General features: G+C 35.2%; 1 protein-coding gene across 1 annotated transcript; it reads left to right on the plus strand.

Annotated features, from left to right (window-relative positions):
- Positions 1 to 909: 909 nt before the first annotated feature.
- HELRODRAFT_160093 (hypothetical protein) lies at positions 910 to 1,726 on the plus strand (the record flags this gene model as incomplete). The annotated part of the gene is made up of 2 exons (XM_009017110.1): positions 910 to 1,510; positions 1,563 to 1,726. The coding sequence occupies 2 exons, from the start codon at positions 910 to 912 to the stop codon at positions 1,724 to 1,726; spliced, it is 765 nt and encodes a 254-aa protein (XP_009015358.1).
- Positions 1,727 to 12,001: the final 10,275 nt, after the last annotated feature.

The raw sequence follows: 12,001 nt of genomic DNA on the forward strand, positions 1-12,001 counted from the left end.
GATCACTTTGCAGATTTTTTAAGTGTATTCTTTCTTTCATAATCCAGACTTTTTGATTACTGCTTATTATTATTGTTATTATTGTTGTTTTTAGCGCGAGGAGGTTGAAATGAAATAAAATGTTAAAAAAAATTATTATTATTATTTTTGTTACTCTTTTTTTCTAATACTTATATTTTTTTATTTTTTTTTATAATTATTTAGACTCTTCAATGGATATTTTTGATTTTATGTTTTTTTTTACCCTATTCGAAGTTTTACGAAATAAAATTGGTTTCCATTTATTTTATTTTATTCTGTTTTATTTTATTTTTCATGTTTAAAAATTTTTCTTTCTCCGTTTTTTTTATTTATTTACTTAATTGTTTAATTTTGTACTATTGCCCTTGCATGCTGTAACAGTTTCTGCGTCTGCCAGATCCTAATTTTTAAAGAATAATAAATAAAAAAAATATATATATATATGCTGGTAAAAGACCATAATTAATGCAGTAATTCATTAAATCTACCAAATTTCTAGCGTTGGGTAGTTTTTTTATTAAATTTTTCAATATTTCTAACCAAATTCTTGTCGTCATTATTTATTTTATTAAAGTTAAAATAATAAACAGTTTTTCAATTCATTCTCGATTGTATAGGACCTATTTCAATTTTTCAATCATCTTCAACACTTGTTGCAGTTTATAAAGATAATTTGTATAACCCATTACTTGTTGCTGTTTATATAGAGAATTTGTATAACCCAGCTCTTTGTTCGCCTTTATTGCTGTTAATGACTTAATTTTACTTCTTTATTTATTGATATGATTTCTTTGTTTGGTTAATTTGGTGTTATGTTTTGTTGCTTTGGTGTTATGTTTTATTGCTTTGGTATCATTAACTTGCTCTTTGGTCGATGCACTTTGGTCGATGTTGCTTTCTCCAGTGTTTTCGTTAGTACTCATAGGAAACTTGAAACTTGTTCCTCATGGTAACACCAAGGACGCCGAAATACAGGAAATATTTCAAGTTATCGATTTTGTCTATTTGAACAAATTAGAATATAAATTACCTATTTATGCCGCAGTAAACTTAAAAAAAGTCCCATGCTTTGCTGCAGGTTTAAAACAGAATGACGAAAACAGCAAAGATGAAAAAATCCAACAACAGCTACATGAAATAAAAGAACAGTTAAATACAGTCAGCTTAGGAATAAATAAACAGAATATGGTTTACTCGGCGGTGACAGCAAAAAATGTCAATCCTAAATTGAATGAGATTCAAAGTCCTCGTTCTCTCCCAAGAAATCCAGCTGTTCGGATACAAATACCCCCAACTGCACAACAATATCAGCCACATCCTTCCTCATCATTAGGACCTCTTACTCATCAGCAACATCAGTTTCCATCAGCAATTCAACAAAAAAATCCTTTTTCAATTGTCTCGAAAAAGAAACGTCAAATTAAAAACATTAGAGGAACCAACAGCACTGGCATGTGCCCAAATAAGCTGGGGCAATTGTTAAAAAAAAGTTTACTTTGTAAATAACCTTGCTGACACAGTCAATAATGAAACTTTGACAGAATACTTGGAAACAAATAAATTTAAAGTAATCAGTTGTTTTGAGGCAAAGTCTCATCTGGGAAAAGGCTTCAGAATATGTATTGACATCAATAATTCAGATAGCACTTTCACAGATTCTGCTCTCTGGGATGAGGACACAATCATTCGTGAGTGGGTCTTCTAACCAAATAATAATATTGACAAAAAGAATAAAAATGAAATTAACAAAAATGAAGTAACTTTAATAAATAAACAAAAACATGATGAATAACACACAAAGCAATAATAATATATCAGATAAACACTTCAGTAACAACGACTCAAATTATTACACTGTTGAGGAATTTTCTAAAAATATGTTAGAATTACAAAAGCATATCGGCAGTGATTTTATCTCAATATTACATTTAAATGCTCGTAGTCTGTTTCACAAATTATTGAATCTGGAGATCTTGTTGAAACAATTTGATTTTATCTTCAAAATTATTGTAATATCTGAGAGTTGGTCAAACGATGAAACGGCTGATTAAATTAAATTAAATAATTACAATTTCGTATACAAGAATAGAAGAAATAGACGTGGAGGCGGTGTTGGAATGTTTATAAAAGATGATGTAAAATATGTTGTAAATGAAAGCAACATATTCGATGATGACAACGTTGACATACTTTGCGTGGAATTTGAATTGCATCAATCCTCACTACATAACATGATCAAGATAATTGCCATCTATCGACCACCTAGTTATAAATATGAGCCTTTTTTAGAAAAAATTGAATCGATACTAAATAGTCTAAATCCACTTGATAAAATTTTCATTGTCGGAGATTTTAACATTAATCTAATGGATAAAACCTCCAAAGATTTTCAAAATTTACTTTTGTCGCATTACTTTTTACCTTTGATTGATTTACCAACTAGGATAACTAATAACTCAATTTCACTAATAGATAATATATTTTTAACTTAAATCAACAATGTTATAATGGAATAATAATATCAGACTTTTCAGATCATTATCCAATTTATACAGTTGTAGAAAATACAGGATTTGTCACTACAGATACTCTGACTTTGAAAAGGAACATAAATAAGAGAAATATTTCCCTAATTAAGGAAGCTCTATCGTCTGAAAAATGGGATTCAATAACGGATGAGAGTAACATTGACACCTGTTGCATGAATTTTTATTATCAATTAAATAGAATTCTTGATATTTACGCCCCATCGCAACCGCTGAAACGGAAAAATAAAAAGCCATGGGTAAGTGATGAAATAATTAAATTATCAAAGAAACAGAATAAACTCTATAAAAAAAAACAATTTCAACACCTACTACAGAGAATATAAATAAATATAAGCGATTCAGAAATAATTTTACATCATTTAAACGAAAGGAAGAAAAAAATTACTTTAGTCAAAGATTTAATGATGCAAAAAGCTGTTCAAAGAAAAAGTGGGAGATAATAAATGGTATAATGAATAAAAATCAACAGTTGAATAATAAAATAAAATAAAAGTCAACAATAACATACTCGATAATGCAGAAGAAATGTATAACTGTTTCAATGAATATTTTATAAAAATTACTGAAAATTTGCTTGAAAATCAAACAGTTAATGAATCTTCAAAAATAAACAACTACATTTGTAAATCCATATACATTAACTCTACTGATGAACTTGAGGTATTAACAGTCGTCAAGAATCTTAGCAATAAAAAAGCACCTCTGATGACTCATTAAGTAATTATCTCTTAAAACAAATCATCTCAGAAATTGTACATCCAATAACACATATATTCAATTTGTCCATCAGTCAAGGAATATTCCCAAAATGCTTCAAAACATCCAAGATAATACCTATTCATAAAAAAAGGATCCAAGATGGAAATGAGCAATTACAGGCCAATATCCCTTCTCTCACCTATTTCTAAAGTACTGGGAAAAAATTATATTTATTAGAATAACTTCATTCTTGAATATTAATAATTTATTAAATAAAAATCAATATGGATATAGAGCACAACATTCAACTGAACTAGCAGTACTACATTTAGTACAAAACATATTAAATAATCTGAATACAAAAATCCTAACCATAGGTGTTTTCATAGACCTGTCCAAGGCATTAGATGTTATTAATCATGAGATATTAATAAAGAAATTATACTCCTATGGAATAAGAGGAATAGCACATACATGGTTCATAAGCTATCTGCAAAACAGAAATCAGTATGTGTCGATAAAAAATAAATCTTTAAATAAATTAAATATAACTTCAGGAGTCCCGCAAGAATCAATCTTAGGCCCACTTCTATTTATAATTTTTATGAATGATTTTCATCTGGCTACTGACGCTCATCATCTTCTGTATGCAGAATTTCTTCCTAACATTTTCTTCCCAACTAGCAATCCATCAAATTCAAACGATGTAGAGATAATTAATAAAAGTTTAGATGATGTTTCAAATTGGTTCATCAATAATAAACTAATTGTAAATTTTTGTAAATGCAACTACATTCTATTCGGTCCAAAAATATTAACTAACACAATACCTAATTTAGATATAAAAATGAATAACCATAGCATTCCGCGTACATCCAGCACAAAATTTCTCGGAGTGATAATCAAGGACAACCTCTCGTGGGATATGCATATAGACTCGTTATCGAAAAAAAGTAATAAAACCATAGGCGTAATTAATAAAATTAAAGTAAGATTGAATAAACCAATAATTATAGATTTGTATTATTCATTAATCTATCCACATCTAATATACTGCAACATCATCTGGGGAAACGGCCCTGAAGTTCACAAGAAGCAAATTACCGGATGTCAAAATCGTTTCATCAAAATTCTATTAAATCTACATCCATATAGTCATGTCAGCTGTTATTATCCTGAACTGAAAATTTTAAACATAAAAAATTTGTATAATTATCATGTTTCTAGCTTTGTGTTCAAGTTCCTACATTATCAATTAACAACATCTTTTAATGACTTCTTCGAATTCGGAAATGCTGTGCAGTCAAAGTTCACTCGACATTCTCCTCTGCTCTATACACCACCTGCAAGAATAACACTGCTTGGTGGAAGTTTAAAACATACCGGTCCCGGAATCTGGGAGAAACTTCCTGTTGATATAAAGACTACAAATTCCTTGCATTTGTTTAAAAACAAAATAAAGAAATATTTATTGAAAAAAAGTACAATTTTTATTAAATTAGAATCATGTAAATTGTGCATTATCTTAATTTTGTCATGAATTATAAATTTACTTAAAAATTGTGTTAGAATGAACAATTTGTGAACGGTGGCCTGCGACACAAGAATTTTGTTTTCTTTTAGCTTTGGTCTCCTAATCATTACCTAATTATTAATAATTTGGATTGATTGAATAAATTTGATTTGATTTGATTTGAATATTAAGGTTGTCGGATTGAAAATCCTAGCGATTGAAAAAACTAATAAATAAAACACCACGAAATAAGGAGTTGATTTGTGCGGGCTTTATAAGAAACTGCGATAACTATTCTGATAGGTATTCGGGCTGATGATGAGTCCCCGGTAGGGATGAAACACGTGTCCAGCCTATCCAAACGAATACTATTCTTTTCTTTTCCCGCTCACTGCTCTTCTGGTTCAGTGTTCTCATCATCAAACCCAACCGCAACAAGGTAAATGAATTCATTACTGACATTGAATTTAACTTTGTTGGTATTAAATTAATAGTGAATAAATTTTTTGTATATAAATTATTTTTTCTTATAAAGCAAAATTTGCTGATTAAAATAATACCAAATTTATTATTGTATCATTTCTAGTTACCGAGAAAACGAATTTTGAATGAATTATTTATTTATTCAACTTGCGCCGCGCCATGTTAAGAGTGGCGCTCGATGTTAAGTGAGCATGGAGCGCATAGGCGCCGACTCTATGGGACTTGGAAGGGCTCGAGCCTCCCCAATATTTAGTTCTTTGGGCCCGCACAATGCTGAGCCCCCTCGATATTTTGTTATAAAAATTGAATATTTTTTTTAGATATAATTTTAAATATTTTCTAAACTTTACATACAATTTTCATATTTAGTCCTTGAGATTTTTTTACCGTAATTTAAGCAAATAAGACACAGAATTCAATGACTTTTGGCATGAAGTAACTTTGAAAGCTGCAAAAAGAAGCACCATTATTGGCGTGCGTAAGACGTGCCCCCAAAAATGGACGAAGGTGGACAACCTTATAAACTCCTTCTTTTAAAATACTTCTTCTGATCCGAAGGAGTATTTTAAAAGATTTTATATTCAAGCCGTGGACGCCGAACTTGAATGTCTGAAAACAAGATTCAAGTCCGAAGGATTTCTTATTGCACAAAACGTTAAAAACTCAGATCTAAGGGCTTTAAATTTGCAGGATCAGGATGTAAAAGTTTCAAAGCTTTAAGAATATTACGGAAATGATACAAGTGAAGATCGTCTTATTCTACATCTGAAAATGTTTCGAGACCTCATCTGCCATGGTTGTAGTAATTCAAAAGGAAATCCAAATTATGCAAGATGTTATCTAGGCGGAAAATGTTTATGGAAATTTTCAATGTTTAATGCTTTTTTTGACATCACCTGTAACAACTTGCACAGCAGAGAGAAGTTTCTCAGCCTTAAGCAGTCTAAAAACGTACCTGCGATCCACAATAGGACAGGAGAGGCTGAACCACGTAGAGCGATACTGCATTGTTACCGAACCCTGACTGAGTCAATTGACGTTAAACAATTATGCAATGATTTACGATTAAAAACATTTGCATTGTTTTAATTTTATTTGGATGTTTTATTTCATTAATTTCTATATTTATATATGTTTGAGACATATACACACACACACACGCATATATATATATATATATATATATATATATATATATATATTCTGTCAAATATTTTGGACAAGTTGGCGCCTCTGGTCACAGGAATTGTAAAAAATATTTTAATAAGTCGGGAAAGTTTTTCTAGCATTTCATTCAAACCGTTTCCATTTGTATCTTTTAAAACGTTGACAATGTCTGTGACTGAGGTAATAGATAAATTTCGTTGCTTACAAACATCGCGAAACATGTTGAAAGGTAAATATAATCTGTCTTTTGACACCTCTGGATATATTCCAGCAATATAATTTAAGTGACTGCTGTCAGTTGTGGCTGCATGTAAAATTTTTGATTCCATCGGAATTGAATTTAGCGTCAAGTGAAGAAATAACGGCATCTACGATCTCTAAATACATTTTTTTTAATAATTGCGAAGTGTCAAATACATGAACGTTTTCGTTACCATCGGTAAAAGGCTTCGGATGATTTTACTGCCGTGGCAAACTTAGATCTTCAATATTTAATATTTTTGCATCATTAGTGGTATTTAACCAAAAAGATGAAGAGGTTTCACATCGGATCGGTTCTGTTGAAGCGATAACATTCGACTTTCTACGAGTTTGTGTACTTTTGACATAGACTGTGTTGGACACTGCAAAGCTTTCGACGTAGTTTCCAATTTATCGCATATGAGAACCAAACAGCGCAACACAAAATAATTAAGAAATGATGTCATTTTTGTGAGAAAATCAGCACATTTAGCGCCATAATCATTTCTGACAGAACTTTGATTTTCAAAAAGGTTTAGCAAAGATGTCCAGTTGTTTAACGTGCTCTTGATGCTGTTGAACTGCACATCCCTAATCTAAGCATGTGACGACTTACTATATATAGCTTCAACACAAAAACAACAGCCCTTCTTTTTGCGACATTTTACGATCGAACTTCTCTTTGTCTAATTGTATTGCCGAACACGTTTTCATTTATTTTGTATTACGCAAATAAATACGTTATAAACATTCTTACTTGTTGTTTCTTATATCTAAAGAAACTCACAACAAATTGGTGACCCCGAACGTGATGGCTTGCAAAGCCACAACAAAGAAAACGACGAGAGCTCCACTCCAACTAAACACATTCAGCACGGCGAACCCCAAATCGTGGTTTACATATTTCGAAAATGTGCTCAAAGGCCGAGGGTTCTCAGAAGAAGATGAATGGTACCCCAACGTTGGTTGAAAGTCTACCAATGGATGTCGTCATAGATGTGGAGACGGAATTGGCGTCGGCACGAACTTACGCCTCACTGAAGCGCGTGTTAACGCAGAGATATTCGGTCTCAGACAAAGAAATTTGCGCACGTTGCTCCGAGGCGTGGCCATGGAAGACAGAACGCCATCACAACTATTGAGGCACATGCAAAGCCTGGGGGGGCAAACAATAGAGACGAAAGTATTTTGAAACAATTGTGGTTGGACCAGCTACCATCCGCAATACAAATGCATCTAGCAGTCTCAACCGACGAGACGCTACAAAGGTTAGCGACCATAGCTGACCGAATGCATCAAATATCCAATCGAAATGGTTCTACCACCATAACACACAACGCCGTAACAAAATCTGGTACCGAAGAGACAACAACAAAGAGAGATGAGGTATTTGCATTCAGGCGCAAACATCAACAACAACAACTAACGAAGACAAAATTCCCATCTAGAGACAGATGTTTGCTGGTACTATAAAACGTATGGGGACAGAGCAAAAAAATGTGCGAGACCATGCAACTACAAAGCAAAAGTCGCCAAGTCGTCAAACTACCAGGCCAAGTTGCTAATGGCGGCGGCAACCTCTGGACACAACACTTTTAGTCGCCTACATCATGTACAAACATCAAACACCAACAAACATCAACAAACAAAAGTAGTGACAAACAACAACAAACAGCCGCAAAAACAACAAGACACCACATCAACATTCAACAAACCGTGTCGCCTTTTCTACGTCACCGATAACATTTTGAAGACAAGGTTTTTGGTCGACACAGGAGCCCAGGTAAGTATCATACCTTCACGACAACACCTCCGAAGACCCAAATCTGACTACAAACTGCAAGCTGCAAATGGCACCACCATCGACACATTTGGACAACAGCTCGTAACCATCGACCTCGGTTTACGACGTAAGTTCAAATGGGTTTTCATCATTGCAAACGTCACACAGGCAATATTGGGTGCCGACTTCTTGTCACATTTCGATATTGCAGTCAACATGAGGAGACACAAAATTGTTGACAACATCACGACGTTACAGATACAGGGGGTTGTTGAACGCTCTAATATAATCTCGGGCGTCAAACCATACATTGTTTTCGGACAACAACTTTGGTAAAATCATTGACAAATTTCCTAAGTTAACGATGCCTGTCAACAACGACAAAAAGGAAAACAAGATACAACACCATATTGTGACTTTTGGACCACCACATCATACGGCGATTGCACCCAGAAAAGTTGCGAGCCGCCAAAGCCGAATTCGAATACATGTGTCAACTCGGAATCATAAGACCGTCAAACAGTCCTTGGGCATCACCACTTCACATGGTTGCAAAATCATCAAGAGATTGGAGGCCCTGTGAAGATTACCGCGCACTCAACAACAGGACCACACCTGATCGATATCCAGTTCCACACATCCATGATATCGCTCACAGTCTGGAACAGGTGCGATGGTTTACGAGACTAGGTTTTGTACGGGGTTACCACCAGATTCCGGTGGCAGAAGAAGATATCCAAAAAACAGCGGTGACAACACCGTTTGGTCTGTTTGGATTTTTGAAGATGCCGTTCGGGCTGAGAAATGCCGCACAGACTTTTCAAAGGTTCATCGATAGTGTTTTGAGAGGGCTACCTTTTGTCCACGCATACATTGACGACATACTAATAGCCAGCAAAACCCTCGAAGAACACAGAAGCCATGTAGAACAAGTCCTTCAACGACTGCAAGACAACGGACTAACCATCAACCCATCCAAATGCGAATGGGCCAAATCATTCACAACATTCTTGGAGCATCAACTCGACAGTGAAGGCATTAGACCCCTTGACAACAAAGTACAGGCAATCATCAATTTTGCTGAACCAACGACTGACAAGCAACTACGCCGATTCATCGGAATGTTCAATTTTTACCGTCGATTCAACCCTAGATGCTCAACGATATTGTCACCTCTCACTGACATTTTAACTGGCAAATCAAAAAACCATAAAATTTAACGAAGGGCAGCAACAAAGTTTTAGAGAGGCCAAACAGGCATTACTAGCGGCAACCAAGTTATGGTACGTTCAAGAGAAAGGCACTTTTAAACTTTTCACAGACGCTTCAAACGTTGCTGCGGTAGCAGTACTAGAACAGAAAAGTCAGGGGATTGCAAGACCTATAGCTTTTTTTCGCAAAAATTTAACCCAGCACATACCCGCTACAGCACATTTGGTCGAGGACTGCTGGCAGTGTATTCAGCTGTCCGCCATTTTCAACACTTCCTCGAAGGTCGAGAGTTTACAATATTCACTGATCATAAACCATTGACGTTTGCCTTACGTTCAGATTCAAGTCGTTTAACACCAAGAGAGACACCTGAATTACATCTCACAGTTCAAAACAAACATTCAACACGTGAAAGGAGAAAACAACGCTGTGGCTGATGCGCTATCACGTACAGAGGTAGCCACGATAACGCCAAAAGCAATTAACCTGGAGGAGATGTCGAATACAGGAGGATGATGCAACACTCCTTGACAACACAGACTCACTAAAAATCAGCATAATTCCAGTCAACAACTCAGAAAACAATATCGTCGTAGACACCTCGTTAGCCACCCCTCGTCCTCTAGTTCCATCGATTTAGTCGGACTAATGTCTTCATCAGATGGACACACACATTTTAACGATCGTTTCACCAGATGGCCAGTAGCAATCCCCATCAAAAATACTCTAACGGAAATAATAGTAGATAAATTATTTTCAAACTGGATTTCGTTGTATGGAGTCCCAGAAACCATTACAACAGACAGAGGCAGCCAGTTCACATTTTTTTCTTTCAAGAGATTCACCCAGTTACTAAACATTAAACATATTCACACCACCGCCTACCACCTAGCAGCCAACGGTATGGTAGAACGATTGCATAGACAGCTTAAGGCCTCACTTATGGCTCATGATTCAGACAAATTACCAGTGACACTATTAGGCATTTGTGTAAAGGAGAAGGGAGACCTAAAGTTGTCACCAGCAGAACTTGTTTACGGCACAACACTCCGCCTTCCCAGAGATTTTCCAAACCCACGGCTAGAGACAACCGATGTACACACCTATGCATTAAAACTCAAATGCTGGGCGGAGACCCTAAAAGCAACACAACCAAGAACAAGTACTAATGTGAGTTACATTCCAAAAGACTTTTTCACTACAGAACAGGTCTTTATTCGTACGGTTGCTCACCGCTCACCACTACAACCTCCATACGAGGGACCCTACACAGTGGTAGAACGACACCCAAAATATTTTGTCATTGACAAAAAGGGGCATAGGGACACGGTGGCAATAGACCGCCTTAAACCCGCATACTCACCGGCACCATCAATACCGTCACCCATGCCAACGACCACAGCGCCGACACCACCTTCTACAACACCTTCAACAAAATCAATTCCGTCGTCGAACGACACATCAGCATCAACAAAAACGTCAACGCTGTCTCCATCAACGGACAAAAACATGCCAACAACAGAAACATCTACGTCAACACAAGCACACCCAAATCGATCCATCGACACCAACATTCTATCACCCCGGAGAACCACAAGATCGGGAAGAACAGTTCACCTCCCATCTCAATATCATCGATCAACAGCTGGTAGGGGAATATCGTTGAACCGCACATTCATAATCTAAGCATGTGACGACTTACTATATATAGCTTCAACACAAAGACAACAGCCCTTCTTCTTGCGACATTTTACGATCGAACTTCTCTTTGTCTAATTGCATTGCCGAACACGTTTTCATTTATTTTGTATTACGCAAATAAATACGTTATAAACATTCTTACTTGTTGTTTCTTATATCTAAAGAAACTCGCAACAATGCTACATATACGCATAGTCCACCTTGTTGGACATAATGGGCGCAAGGAAAAACAAGCTGAAAGTTTAGGAAATTCTTTGATAAACGTTACAAGTATTTTTTACAAAATGGATTGCATCTCTGCACTCTAACATCATAGAAATTGCATCTTGAAATGACAAACTAATATTGTGGTTGTTGCAATGAACAAATATTGCAGAGGGCAATATTTCTAAGACTTTGACCTGTACTCCATTATAAATTCCAAAAACGTTAGATGCTCCGTCATAACTTTGTCTCCGGCAATCTCTGATATCAAAATAGAACCTTAGTAAAACATTTTTCAAAATTTTAAACAATGTACCAGCATCTGTGGCATCCGTGTTATAAAATCCTAGAAAATATTCTTCTGGAGTAAATTCATTATTAACAACTCTCAAGCAAATGCTCACTTGTTCTTTAATTGCAATGTCACAA

Source organism: Helobdella robusta (assembly GCF_000326865.2).
Source record: "Helobdella robusta unplaced genomic scaffold HELROscaffold_2, whole genome shotgun sequence".
NCBI lineage: Eukaryota > Metazoa > Annelida > Clitellata > Rhynchobdellida > Glossiphoniidae > Helobdella > Helobdella robusta.